The following is a 15573-nucleotide window of genomic DNA, read 5'->3' as shown; positions in this document are numbered from 1 at the left end:
AACATTTGGAGACGATCATTGCTACATCTGATGACAGTGAATTCTGTAGTTGAACTGCACATTGTGTCCCACCCTTGTTGTTGGCCCATCACAGGTCAGGATAGTGCTGACAAGGGAAAGATGAGTTCTGCTAAGAATTCCAGGAGTTGAAATCCACACATTTGGAAGGCTGCATTAAAATAGGTAATACAGACTAGTCTCCTGCCAATGGTTGCCATATCTGGAAGCTGTCTTATTCCTCCATGTCCATTTCATGGGGAGGCTTTAGAAGGACCTCTGCACCAGCAGAACTCGACATATAAGATCATACATGATGCCCAGTCAAGATCGCTCTCTTGTGTTGAGGAGCCCTGCTCACATGCATTTCATTTTGATATGTTCTAAATACAGGCGGCATGGCATATAATCACAAAATGGGGAAGTGTGTGCACAGTCCTACAGGATCACTGTTCTGTATTTCAAAAGAAACTATAATTGGGACGTTAGTTTATTTCCAATAGTGTTCTATTAAACCCATGCTGGTGAACAGTTCAGGAGAAATCTGAAGCTTGCACATATTTTTTTTAATGTTTGATAGTTGTAAAAAGAGTATTGCCCACCCACGTGGTGGCATTAGCTGACATTGGCTGATCTCAGAAAACTAAGCAGAGTTTGACCTGATAAGTATTTGGATTGGAGACCACCAGGAAATATTAGGGTTGTAGGCTAGCCTGGGAAGTAAGAAATGGTAAATCATTTCCATACCTGGGCAAACATAATTACATCAAGGAGTCTACAAGGTCACTGGGAGATTAGCTTAACCCAAATGAGACTCAAAATAAAATAAAAATATTACCGATCAATGGGTTCTGATGAATTATTAATGACTGCCATTCTTCCTTTCCTTTGCTATTTAATGCAAAACATCTTTGTGTTAGATATGATGACAAACCAGGAGGCTGTTTTCTTAAGCAGCACACATACTGTGGTTGTTTATTTTATACCTTTTTCCTTTTAGGTAGCTTATGGCTGGCATAAATTCTTTTAAATCACCTTAATTGAAATTGAAATTGAATATTTCAGTATCACTCCATAAAGTGACACCCTGTGAAGACATGCAGCTTCATTATTATATCACTGTTCTTAGCTCAGCAGTACTTACTCAATTGATTTAGGATAAGTGCTCAGCTCAGTACATATATTGTAGATACTAGATATCATTTTTATTTGAGAAAAGAGGGTACTTCCAACTTATACTCTAATAAATTGTTAAGTAGGTTATAAATGAAACCAATCCAAATATCTGTTAAATGAAATAGCAACGTCTGGAAAAGACTCTTCAAATTATTGTAGCTTTAGAAAATTTAGACATTGGTGGTACAGTTTTATACTTTCAGGAGTAAATTAAACATTATACTCGTAATATGCAATTTCTATTTTACGTTTCCACTCCTTTAGTCACATCCCATGCAAGAAGAATAATTCGTTATTGTTTAGCTTTGTTTCTAATAAAGGGGCTGGAGGAAAGAGTTAGATTTCCCCTTCTTTGCACTTGGATGTCTCCATCCAGATCATGCCATATACTTGCAATAAAGTAAATAACATTACAACACCCCTAGGAGAAATGTGTAAGAAATTCTTAAGCACTTTGAATTGAACTTTTTTTTTTTAAAACCTTCTTAGGGGATGAAAACATTTGAAAAGTGGCAAAGCAGATTTCAGCCCAGCATTAGTTCTGGTCTTAATGTTCTTCCAAATCACAAGAAACTCATAGGTGGTTTAAAAGACTTGCAGAAATTTAATGTCACTGAGTATTCTTTTTGTCCCACCTGTATAGATGGATTTTTTCCCAATCTTTTGCCGCTTTTCAGACGGGTTGCAAGAGGAAACAAGCTGTGATTTTGACACTGGAGCATTGCTGCATATAGATTTGTCACAGAGTAGGCTGCTTTGTGAGTGGCAGAAGGAAATGAGAAAGGCATTGTGCCTATTGACCTCCCTGTGCTTTAGAGGGTGTGGTCAGTGAGGCACCTTTAGAGGAAGAAGAGGTTACATGGCGGTCTAGGCTTTGTATAACTGAGTGTCTGGGTTCAAGCATCTGAGCCAATACAGCATTTCCTGCTTAGATTTCTCCCGGTGTCTGCTGGTAGCAAGCTAGAAAGTCTGACCCCAGGACTTAATACAATACTTTTGTTGATGAACTCTTGCCCTTTGCAAACCTTGCAGAAAAACAGTAAATTGTAAAAATGTTCTGGTAAACAAAGAGTTTTCTAACTTTGTTCTTTAGTTTATATGAGAAAACTAACTTCCAAAGACAAATAAACCTACCTATATTTCTTGGAGTGCCTGTGAAAAGAACTGTCATCCACTGAGCTATTTTATTTAGATATAAAAGATGTTGCTCAGGTAAAATATATAGCACCTTAAGTTATTCTAGAGCCTCAGGCATATCAATGGCCATAGGCTGTCAGCCCTCTTTGTCCCTTTCTTACTAAGCAATAGTTCCTATCAAAGGTTTTTAACACGCATAGAAAAAATAATAAAAATAATAATTTGCCAGACTCACTTGCCAGACAAAATTTACATATTTTCCTCCAGATTGTACAGAATCCCATGTTTTATTGAGCACCCATGGTTCACATGCACCTGTGCAATATTTGTTTCAGATAACACATTCTCTGTGCACTATTGTATTTGCTAACTGGGATCCTTGTAAATTGTCCAAAGCATCACCTGGATGTATTTCCTGCTGTATATAGTGTTTCCTGCTATATCACCTGACTTTTTCTCTTTGCCTGTTTTGAATGTTGTTGAAAAATTGGATATTTTCTTCTAAACCAACAAAAATCTCAGTTTTATCTTGTACATGAATAATAGTTCATCATAAATATATGAATGTATACACAGAGCATCCCCTTTTTAAAACATGTATTTATATTTAATTTTTGAGGCCTTTTAGAAGCCGTGTACCTTTCATTCTCCTGTGTGTTCCCAGTGCCAGATGTAAATAACAGGTCATCCATTTCCTCTAGCTGCAGTTATTTCTCTTTTCTGTTCTGTTGTTTATCACTAAGTACCACAAGAATATCCCAGAAATAAAAGGAAATGTCGATGTGTTCTTTCTTTCTTTTTTTTTAAAGAGACATTCATTGTTTTAAAAAAAGATTGGGAAAACTGCTGATTATTTAGTAGTATGGCCTGCTGGATTGGTCCCACTGAAAAAATTTAATGTTTATATATTTATATTTGGAAGAATAGAAATTAGCGATACAAGGAAACAGCAGAGCAAAATATTTTGCAAATATATGTTCACCTATTTGAGAGTAGTTTGTTTTAAAAACAGTGGGATTTATTTTCTAAGTAAACATAGGGAGGATCATGTTGCACAGCACTAATTTGGACAAGCTGCACATACAACTTTTGCTCAAATAAGATTTGCAGTGAATATGATCTACTGAAGTCTCACGCCTTACTAATCTATTACTTGTTGGTCCTCAGAGGACCTCTTTGAAGAAGTCTTTTATTGTTGGGGGGAAGATGGTCCATTTATTTTCTTCCAAATTAATGTTGTACAAGATGAATCCAAGCACAAGCAGCAACATACCTCTTTCTTTCAAATATGATTATGATGTGATATAAAGGTTGTGTATTCATCAAAATATAGTCATCAAAATGTATAATAACTAGATGGCTTTCTTTGTTTCCTAGTAACTTCATAATGACCATACAACAAAGTCTTAATATTGAACAATTCGTACCCAACCTTCAGTTGCTTTCCTGGTACCTTTGCTTTTATAGTGTGAACAGTGCATGACCAAGTGAAACATAAAGGCAAAATGTGTTTCATTCTCGGAATATGAGTTTGTTCTTTGAAAGAGTATGTATTCCTTCTCACATCAGTCACTTATTTCACTTAATACACATTTAAATGTTAGTATTGAATCAGAATTTTATAAAAATGTAGGTTTCAAACAAAAGTATCTTAATATCAGGTGACTAAATGAGTGATAATAATTCCATCTTCTTATCTATGAAGGAAGACTAAATATACAGTACAGAACAAAGTTAAATATGATTGTAAATAATTCAAGTGGGTTGTGCTATGAAATAGTATTAATCTCTAATAAGAAGCATTAAGGAGATAACTCTGGGTTATCTCAAGGCAATTACTTAAAATACCTTTACATTATTGGATACATATTTCAGAATTAATGGAAGACATGGATTACCATTCTTTATTTATTTAGCAAATTTATATGGCTGCCCATCTCACTGAATGTGACTCTGGGCAGTGTACAACTAACAAAACAATGTCACAATCATTAAAACACTTAAAACAATAAATATAATAAAAATAAATAAAAAGCAAGATTGCAGGAGAATAACAACCATCTAGGCACAATAGAGCCATCTTGCAGGCTCCCCACAGGATCCCCAAGGTTTCTGGAAAAAGCATGTTTTCAGGGCTTTCTGAAAGGCTAACAGGGATGGAGCTAATCTCACCTTGGGGGGAATGATGCTCCAAAGGGCAGGGCCACAGCAGAAAAGGCATGTCATCTGAGTTCCACCAGTTGGAACTCCTTGGTAGACGGGACCCACAGCATACCCCTCCTGTTCAACCTGATGCGACAGGTAGATGTAATTGGGAAGAAGTGGTCCCTCAAATAATCTGGTCCCATAAAGGTCAAAACCAGCACCTTGAATTGCACCCGGAAGGAGACTGGCAGCCAGTGCAGCTCACAGAACAGAGATATAATGTGTGCCATCCTAAGGGCTCACATAACTGTCCACACAACCACACTCTGCACCAGTTGAAACTTCCAGATGCTCTTCAAAGGCAGCCCTATGTAGATCACATTACAGTAATCCACTCTGGAGGTGACCAGGGTATGAGTGGCTGTGTGCAGAGCCTCATGGTCCAGGAAAGAGTGCAACTGGCACACAACATGAAGCTCTCCTAGCCACAACTGCCACCTACTCCTCAAGCAGGAGTTGTGAATCTAGAATGACCCCAAATTACACACTAGGTTTGTCTTGTGTAACGCTAGCCATCCAATACCAAAGATGGTAAAATCCCCCATCCAGAAAGCCCCAAAACCCAAAGCCACTCAGTCTTGCCAGGGTTCAGTTGAAGCCTGTTGTTCCCCATCCAGACCCCCACAGCCTCCAGGCACTGGGACAAGACATCAACATCATTGCTTAGTTTGCCAGGGATACAGATGTGTAATTGGGTATCACCAACATACTGATGATACCTCATCCCATAGCGACAAATGATCTCATCCAGCAGCTTCATGTAGATGTTAAATAGGAGCAGAGAGAGTACCAAACCCTGTGGCATCCCACATAGTAAGGTTGCAGGCAGGACTTCACTCCCAATCAACACTGTAGGAAGGAAGAGAACCAGCCCAATACTGTGTCACCCACTCCTACGCCATGGGGCTGATCCAGAAGGATACCATGGATGATGCTGTCAAAGGCTGCTGAGAGATCAAAGAGAGCAAAGACAGATGCACTACCCTTGTTCTTCTCTCACCAGAGATCCTCTAAAAGCATGACCAATGCTGTTTCTATCCCATGCCCAGGCCTGAATCCTGACTGAAAGGAGTCCCAATAATCCACTTCATCTAGGGCCTGCTGATCAGTGCAATTCCAATAGTTGTTCATCTGTTGATTCCTGAAGATTTATGCAAGAGCTCAAACTAGAACTAGATTGGACTTAGAACAAAGATATGAACTGGAATAGTCATATAGGATACAACAATCACTTGGGCAGCTAGGAACTTTTGCTGGAAGGAAAGCCTCAATATTTTTCATGCAGTATGAGGTTTAGGGGAGACATAGTTAGAAAGATATCTTGGACAGATAAAAACTTTTTTTTCTCTCTGAGGAACTCAAGTCCCCCACTTATAATTTCATAGAAACCCTATGGGTCAGGCTGGGCTGAGACCTAATGGTTGTCCAATGTTACCTAGTAAGTTTTATAGCTAAGTGGGTATTTGAACTTAGGTCTCCCAAATCAAAGTCTAACATACGGACCATCTGACAATCATAATTAATAATGCAACATTGACATTATGTTCTGTGGTCCACAACAATACTTAGAAGAAAGAATAAGCCCAGCGGGGCATGCGTCCTTTGACAAGTGAGGTCTACCCCTAAAGAATGTGGCATTGCACAGTGCCCATTTCACAGGGTGTAAAAAGTGAAGTGACAGCAAACTAGGCTGGTGTGATTGAGGCAAAGAGGGAGGGAAAAAGAGGATGCCAGCTCACCCATGACTCAGGACAATAGAAAGTGCTGAAACACCACACACAAAGCAGGGAAGCAATTGCCAGAATTAGGGAAGCAACTTCTTGAATCTTGGCCAGGCACTGCAGATCCTCCCCAGGAGGTAACTGAGCACCAGCAATTGGTGGAAATGTACAAGACTGTGGTGATCCCCAGGGTCATCGCATATGCGGAGGGCAGTAATTCTAGACTAAGGAGAAAGCACAGCTCCATGCCTGGGTGGAACGAGACACTTTATATCATTGCATGAAGGGTTTTCAGTACTGCAGCCCTTGGGCTACTGAACTAGTCCTCATACAGCACTTTTGATTCTTTGAGTGTGAAATCTCTGATTTAGACCGAAATGGAATATTTTAAAAGTACCAAATGACTTTTATGGCACTTTCTCCTTGTAAAGTTGAAAGCTCTGATAACCAAGGAGGATTTTTAAGGGATAATATGTCATTCTTCTTAGTTGGGATTGTAGTGAGATGATCTGCTGCAATTTCACAATAGGACGATAATTATATATTATCCTTATTGTACTGTGAGCCTTTGTGTAAGTCGACCAACCCAACCAAGTATCTATCCATCCTTTCATATTTGGGGAAGGCTGGTTTATCATCTGACAATCTGGTTTCGTCAGAGGTTTTGTGATTAGTCCATTGGGATTGGGCAGCTAATGAATTCGAATGAATGAATGAATGAATGAATGAATGAATGAATGAATGAATGAATGAATGCTAGTTCCAACCAAATGGGAGGGCCCAAAGCAGGGGAAAGTGTTCCAAACAAACTAATGATATTTATCGGTTGGATTTTTTATATAGTGGTTTCTTGACTGAAGCGTTATGTCTGGGTTCATATTACACTAAGCAAAAACGGCTGAGTTATACACGGTTGTAACCAAACCAAAACAGGCCCCATTATGGCTTTCTATGATGTGTGAACCTAGCCACTTCCTCAAAAAGTTTCTGATTCAAAATAGGGAAGCCAAGAGGTTGAATAGACTAAGGGAGGAAATACTTTTATAAGATCAGCAGATAAGTCCGTCAGGAATTTTTTTTTTCTTTAAGAAGTACTCAGAGTCGTCCTTTTCTCTCTTCTCTCATATATATAATGCAATAGAGGAATCTAGTCCATGCCGCAGTTAGAACATGAACTGTGTCAGTACCTTTTGCCTAGAAGGAACTTATTTTTTTCCTGGAGGTTTGTTGCTTTTAGGAGTAAATTCAGGAAAGGTACTTTGGGAAAAAATGTGCTTCCTTCATCATGCTCTTTGCAGGAAAATGCATCTAGTAAAGTATATTTGGGGTGATCAGGTGCCATCAGTCATAAAACTGGATGTGAAAAACCAGTTATGCATTTTGTTTTAAAAATACATTGTAATTCTTTCAATTTGCCAGAAATAGCTCTTTTTTATAAATACGTGCAATCTCCCTTTTATTAAAAATGAGGCACTTACTTCACTTTTCCTTTAAATCCTTTAAAATTCTTTACAAGGAGTTTTTTTTTTTTTTTACTTGAGGGAGAAAAGCATCTTTTGCAGAAATTTGCCTATGTGAATTTGATGCTAGCTCCCTCCATATCTTTATCCCCTGACTGTAAAATGGTCTGTGTAAACTTGACTATTGTCTTTCACAGCATTGTTACAACTTTTTTTGCAGTAAGGTATATGCTGACATTAAAAACATAACAATTGGAGTCACCTAGGGCAGAGTTCCTCAACCTCAGCAACTTTAAGATGGGTGGACTTCGACTCCCAGAATTCCTCAGCCAGGATGGCTGGCTGGGGAATTCTGGGAGTCGAAGTCCACCCATCTTAAAGTTGCTGAGGTTGAGGAACCCTGACCTAGAGAGCATTGTTTTCCCAGTAGTATTTGTGACTAGAACCTTAACTCTTTAATACAAGGATTTTCTTTCTGTAGATCTGCCTTTAAGATCAAAAGGAACGAAAGAACTTTTTGTTTTCCTTTCCATTGAATGTGATAGTCATCAGAGAGCACGAGTGCCCTCTAGTGGGGACAATGAGAAAAGCCGATCAATAAAAGTCTGCTTAAGACAGACTGACATGATTACGGTATTACATTGCATCTTGCCAGCATAATGCTAAAAAGAAATGGAGACTAAAATGTCAACACATGATTTGGTATTGAAATGATTCATTTAACATTCAAAGAAGGAAGAATTATGCATGGTTATAAAATTGACAAATAATTGAAAAGAACAAAGTCAAACAATATATTTTGCTTCTTTATATTCACTGAACACACTGATGCATTCTGAATGCCAAGCTGAGTGATATGCACCTTCTGTCACATTTTATATGATGTAATATGAATATTTCTCTTTTTGTTTTAAAAAGATACTGATACTAACGGAAAATATACAATGAATATGACCAAAGAATGCTCATTGTCCAATACCCAGCTAGATAGTAGTGAAGATTTTTGAATTAAGCATCCAAATTTTGAAAGACTAAAGTTTGCCATTCATTTTTGCTCTTAGAACATGTATTTGATTAAAATTCTTTTAAAATTATTACACTATTATTTATGCTAACTTGACTTGCAAATCATTACTTAAAATTGTCAAAAGAGATTCTTATATGCATCTGTTCTATACTTGGCCAACGTTTAGCATATTTTGGGTGGCTTAATATTTCTCAGGGCTGTATGTGTGTGTTAAAACTCCAGTTAACTGAAGATAAAGCAAACTTAGGGAATGTTACACATAATGGCAGGACTGGGCTATTTCTTTGCCTTCTTAACTGACTTTAAGACTGTTTTAAATTTATATTATGGTTTTCAAGTGCTTTCCAACTCAAAAGGAGAAGAATGTGTTGAATTGATTTTTGGCAATTGTGCTGCTGTTTATCATGGTATAATAAATGTATTAATTTTTAAGGTGCAACAAGATTTGTTTCTAGTTTCTAAAAGGGGTTAGTTCCAGAATATTGCTGAACAAGATTGTTAACAGAGAGTCACCATAAATACTTATATTTCACTGAGGTTGAAATATGTGTTATCAACTTCAGTATGTTGGATTATCTATACCTGTTTCAACTGGGTTTCAGGCTGGGATTTAGTATGGAGACAGCTTGGTTGGGTTTGTTCATGACTTGTGGCAGAGCTGGGATGGGGATGGGACATCCATCCTTGTGCTCTTTGATCTCTCAGTGGCTTTCAGTTCCATCGACCATGGTATCCTTCTGGATCTGCTCTGGGGGCTGGTGGTGATGGTAGGGAGAAAAAGGCAGCTCCCTAGGCCCCTTTGTGGAGTTCCACAGCACCCAACATTCTCTCCCCTCTTGTTCAACATCTGCGTGAAACCACTGGATGAGGTCAACTTCTGGTTTGGGGTCCAGTATCATGATCCCAGGCCAGCCAAATGAGGCTGTTGAAGCCCTGTCTCAGTGCCTGGAGGCTTTGTGGATGAAGAGAAACCAATTCTGGCTCAGTCTTACAAAACTAGTGGCTGTGGATGCTAGAATTGCCTAGATCCGGGGATTTTCCATCTTTACTCCTGGATGGGGTTGCACTTCCCCAGTCAGGAGTGGTATACAACTTGAAGGCTCTTTTGGACTCACAGCTCCTGCTCATAGAGCAGTTGGCAGCTGTGGCCTAGAGGGCTTTGCACTGCTCCATCTGGTGCACCAATTGTGTCTTTGCTGGATTGGGAGGGAGGGAGGGAGGGAGGAAGGAAGGAAGGAAGGAGGGAAGGAACAGGGTGGAAGGAAAGGAGGGAGGGAGGGAAGGGAAGGAAATAAGAAAGGAAGGAAGATCCAACAGAGTGGTTGCACTCCAGGTCCTCTTGCTTACATAGTGTTAATAGAAACACTTAAAAAAAGTTACAAAGCAAATGTAATAATCTAATCAGCCACCGCTAGGCAATTTCTTAGCCAAGCAGTGTATTTGCACTACAAGGGATCTCTCTGCTCTCTCTCCAGCTCCATCTGATCCACTGGAACGCCACCATGTATCACAGCATTGATGAGGCAGTGGGAAAGAAGAATGGTATAGCCATCATTGCTTTATTCGTGCAGGTAACTTTCCTTCTCTTCGCCATGATGGTTTATTGTCTCTTAATTGCAATTTCATTGCAATCCTGCTATGATGGGGGAAACTATGGGTGCCAGTTTCTCCCTTCCACAGCTATTACAGAAGCAAAAGCAGACTGTCATTATGTCTGTTCATAAGAAAGTTATAAAGATAGTTCCCTACTTATGAACGGGTTACATTCCAAGAGGCTGTTTGTAAGTCCATTTTCTTCATAAGTCCAACAAGTGAAAAAAAAAAAAAAGGAGGTGGAGGTAGGAGGCAGGGCTGGTGGGGCGCAGTGCGCTCCATTGGTGGACAAGGCAGGAGACCTCTGCCCCCTCTCCCCTGTCCTCTGTCACCGCCCCCTCTCCTGCCTCACCCAGCAATGGAGCGCACTGTGTAAACTAACCTTTTCTGAGAACTCCAACTTCAAAGCAAACTTCAAATGTAAATGGAATGCTGGAGAAGATGGGAAAGGGTTAGTTTGTGGTTTGCTGCAAACAAACCTTTTCCCTCCTTCTCCTGACTTCCGGTTCCAACTTCCAGTTCTGACTTCTGGGTCCATCCTGTTCGTATTGGTGAAAGTTTGCAACGTGAAAGTTTGCAAGTAGGGGACTCTCTGTACTCTATATCTTTCAGCAATACAAGCCATTTTCATTCATGTGGCAGATGCCACTTAAGTTGTGTTTTCTAAGTGAATCATAGTGTTGAACGGAGCTCATAATTCCTCTTCAGGCTTTTGGTACAAATATATGAAGGGCTTCTGAGTCACACTAATTATACTTTTGTCTCAAAGATATTTTATTTATTTATCGTATTTACTGTATATAGCCTCCCATCTCACATAAAGTGACTCTATATTCATCTGCATATCGACCGTGACCTGTGAATACATGGGTTATGTCAGTCAGTGTCCCTGTGGAGGAAGCCTGCATATCTACAGTTGTGTTCTAAGTCTCGCCTCCTTCAGTTTGACATAAACTTGATGCATCAGTCAGGATGTGGTCACCCCTGGCATTGGTCTAAGGCAGTGTTTCTCAACCGTGGCAACTTGAAGATGTATGGACCTCAACTCCCAAGATTCCCCAGCCAGCCATCCTGGCTGGGGAATTCTGTGAGTTGGTCCTCACATCTTCAAGTTGCCACAGTTGAGAAACACTGGTCTAAAGAGTAAAGATGGTCAAATTTAAATGCATTTAATTAAGATAAATGCAATAATTTTTTTTTTTTTTTTTAAGGGCGGCCCTTCCCTCACATAGACAACCACCAGGTGGAAGCAAAATGTTAGAGTTTTCTGTATCTCTTTGGTGCCATCCTGTGGTCATCTGGATTTGTGGAGCCCATGCACAGTTGCCATAATATCCCCCCCCCCCAATAGAATATATCGTATTCATTTGTGTGTTAGATTTATATCCTATATTTTGACCAGGAGCTCAAAGTGGTTTACATAGTAAATAAATTAAATAAAATTAAAAAATTAAAAAGTATAACTTATTCCCATTTTCCCACACAACAACAATGTTGTGAGGTAGGTTGGGCTGAGAGAGAGTGACTGGTTTGAGCTTTGATGGTTGAGGATAGACTTGGGTGGTCCCTGTGCAAGTCCAACCCCACATCTAGCACAGATTTGACATCAGTTTTGCCACGCAGATGAGCAAGGATGGAATTTCTGAGGTTTGAGAACAGGTTGGTACCTTTTAAAAAAAGGTTTATTATGCATTTCTAATTATCCTTTTTGTTTCTTCTTCTGCCAAAAAATTACATTTCCATTTTTCAGCAGCAGTTTCATTATGGGGAGTTCTCTGGGACCCCAAAAGGGTTTCTTAAAGTAACTTGTGAATTCTGTGTTGCTCCCCCAACTTAGAGGAGAGAAATAGAAGTTTGGAATAGTGAAGGGATCAAAATCATGTCATGACTGGAACGGCTGTGAACTGCCACTAGGTAACAGGATAATAGTGAATGGCAAATGGAAATGCTTCTTTAAGAAACATATTTGAATGCTTTTTTGTGGACTTCTATTAATTTCTTATGTTTTAAATAAATTCTTTGGAGGCTGTGGTGTTTGAATAGAAAGATGTACAGGTAGTCCTCGACTTATGATCACAATAGGGACTGGAAAATTCATTGTTAAATGGTGAGGTCGTGAAGTGAGGCATCGTGTGGCCGCACTCAATTTTACGACATTTTTTGTAGCAGTCATTAAGCAAATCACTGTGGTGGTTAAGGGAAAATGTGGTTCCCCATTGATTTTGCTTGTTGGAAGCCGGCTGGGAAGCTCGCAAATGGCAATCATGTGACCCTGGATGTTGCAAGCATCGTAGATACATGCTGGTTGCCAAGTGTCTGAAATTTGACCACATGACTGCAGAGATGCTGCGACGGTTATAAGTGCGAGGACCAGTCGTAAGTCACTTTTTCCAGTGCTATCATAACTTTAAATGGTCGCTAAATGAATGGTTGTAAGTCAAGGACTACCTGTATGGCTGTAATGCAGAGTGAACAACTAAAAATAATGAAAGCTTGGTCTCCTAAAGGATTTTATAATTGCTTTGGAAGCTGTTATCCAATTTCTTCAAATCTAACGAAAGTTGGGTTAAATTGTTAAATAAATATCTTTAACTTATTACTACATCCCACTTCTCAGTTCAATTTAATCTTTTTTGGGGGGTGGGTAGGTATTTTTACTTTAATCGAAAATGTCTCTTCACCTGATCCTTAAGTGCTGTGTGTCCTATCATTAAGAGTTTAACTTATGCAGATGTCTCCTGCCCAGTCTCCTACATCCTTTAAATCAGCTTCTAAGGTGTTTTTTCATTTTTTAAAATCTAAAATTAAGTTTTTGAGAACAGCCTCAATTTCATGCAATATTCTGATGGAGTTTTGGATGTTCCCTCACTTACTTTCCCAGAGACAGCACCCTTTAGCCTGATCAGAATAGAAGCTCCACTTCTGAACACATCCAACCGAAGGAAAGCCATCAGTGCTCTGTGTAGTTGGTTCCACAAATACCCCTTTCTATTACAAAGTTTTTTTTTTCCCAGTTGGAATCTGCTCTTCCATCATTTTAATCTGTTATTCTACATCCTCCACCTTTGTTTTTTTTTAATTTTATTTTTTATTAGTTAAATATAATAAAGAAAAAGAATGCATCCAGGATTGTGCAATAAAAAACTACATACATTATAGTGATTAGGTAAACTGAACATAAGTGGTGGGGGAGAAATTAGAAAAAAGAGGGGAAAATGCATACTGTATAATATCAGCATAAGATTAAATCAATCCTTAAACATTAGTAAATCTAGCGCATACAGAGACATATTTCTCCATCTTCTCATTTTTAAAATAGAAGGACATTTCAAAAATAATAATAAACACATATCTTGACATAAGGAGACTAAATTTCTTTGCATCTACATAATAGACTTGGCACAGAGAATTATTTCACCTTGTTGTATATGACATCTTTTCAGATATTTGAGGAGTGCTGTTATAATCCCACTAAGCTCTGTTTGACAAAGTTTGCCTCTCAATATATGTTTGCGTACTTAAGATCCCCATCTGTTTATGCAGGGAAGCCAAGAGTTAAGAGCTTTATGGCATAAGTTTGGCCCATGTCTATGAAAGTAAATAACATCCTTGCTTACATTCATACCCATCAGTCTATTCTTTTTTGGGTTAGGCAAGGTTATGAAAAGTGCAGAGAGTAAGAAGTCGTAAGCCAAAAAGAAAAAGAAAAAGAAAGAAAGATGAGATAAGAAAAGGCAACATAGCTAAATCTAGTTTACATCAACACCATTCACTATGCCTCTCCTACCATGAACTATATAAGCTTCCACTATATCCATACCCTGCTTCATAAAATGACTTTTGTTCCTTAAATGTCTTACCTCTTTTGTTTTTTTTGGAGGATCTCAACATCTCTATCCACACACAGTTTTCTAAGGTCTTATACTTCCTCTTGACCTATTCACTCTTTCTTCATATTTTTGCTTTGCAAGTCAACCCTCATTGATTTTCTCTATATGATCAAACCACCTCAGTGTACTTCTGACATACTGGACATCACTCTTGTGTGTATTTCTTCTTGTGTAACGTATAGCCATTCATGTCAAGACAACTATCTTGGTTTTAGATACATTATTTTCATATCTGTACTCCTTTTTGCATCATACAATCTGTCTAATATTCACTGCAAATCCTTTGGCGTCTCAGTTGGCAATATGGCATCATCTGCATACAAAGGTATGTTGAACTATTCACTAAACATTCCATTTATTCTCATGTGTACTTTACTACTGTCATACATTTCTATAGAGCCCTATCATCATTTCTGTACACAGATTCAGAGGAGATATACTTTCAATCCCCTCTATCTTTCCATTTTTCTTTTCTCTTATATATTTAAGCATTAAAAATTAGAATACCACTTGAACCCCCAGGGTCCTTCCAACATTTTTAAAGTCTGTGGTGACACAGTTGTAGCTGTTCTTACAGTATCATTTCTTCCCACATGTATTAGCAGTTGAGAACAATTGCCAATAGACCAGATAAGTCTTAGAAGCTGTTCTGTCATATCCCTGATCCTTATTCCTGGAATATCCCACAATTCATCAGCATATGTTTAAGTTCTTTGTAATAGTGAATTATCAGTTTCTCTTTGCCTTTTATAGGACAAAGTTATATCTGATTCTGTCTCTGATTCTGCAATATCTCTTTTATCCCCCTCCCCCCCCCCGAATACTCAGAACTGCTTCATCTTCAAGGAGCTAAAACCTATTGTCTGAGTTACAGCAGTGTGGAATGCCTTCTCTGTCTTTTGCTTCTGGTTGTTACTCTAATCCATTCTTCTTGCTTCTCTATTCTTCTTCTTTATTGAGAGTTTCTCCCGTTGTTTGTTTCTGTTGGGGAGATTCATTTCCTTGAACTGATGCATCAACTTTTCTTATCATCGAAAGTATGGCCATTTGCTGTTTCAATTCATTGGCGTTTTCTTCAAGGGCTTCTATGAGCCTGCTTTTGCTGCAAATATTATTTTCAGGCAGGAAGACAAGCATGCCACAAGCATTGTGGGTCATAATCGCATATAATTGCCTATTCATCTTCATTTTTGCTTTGTAGGACAGCATCAATAGTAAAGCTTTTATTTGTTCTTGCTCCCTTCTTGGCGCCTCACCTTAGCCAAATGTTCGAACTTGATTTATAGGGAAAGTTTGCTAGAGATTCCCAGTAGCTGAACTCCACCGTCAAAACCCTTTAGTTTCCCTGTTGGCTCATTCCTTGGAAT

General features: G+C 38.7%; 1 protein-coding gene across 6 annotated transcripts in view; it reads left to right on the top strand.

Moving 5' to 3' along the window:
- Positions 1–15573, top strand: part of CA8 (carbonic anhydrase 8 (inactive)) — a 49862-nt gene that overhangs the window by 17697 nt on the left and 16592 nt on the right. For all 6 annotated transcript variants that reach the window (XR_003084466.2, XM_025165188.2, XM_015887680.3 and 3 more), the window contains one exon: positions 10199–10294. Coding sequence is in view for 5 of the 6 variants with exons in the window: in XM_025165188.2 (XP_025020956.1) it covers positions 10199–10294 (96 nt within the window). In the remaining variant the exon portion in view is untranslated. The remainder of the gene's footprint in view (positions 1–10198; positions 10295–15573) is intronic.

The sequence above is a fragment of the Python bivittatus genome, unplaced genomic scaffold (assembly GCF_059951505.1).
Source record: "Python bivittatus isolate LINGU-HERP-01145 unplaced genomic scaffold, Pbiv_v1 ctg000840_np1212, whole genome shotgun sequence".
Lineage (NCBI taxonomy): Eukaryota > Metazoa > Chordata > Lepidosauria > Squamata > Pythonidae > Python > Python bivittatus.
Note: the sequence above shows the minus strand (reverse complement) of the source record. Positions and strands in the feature narration are given on the sequence as shown.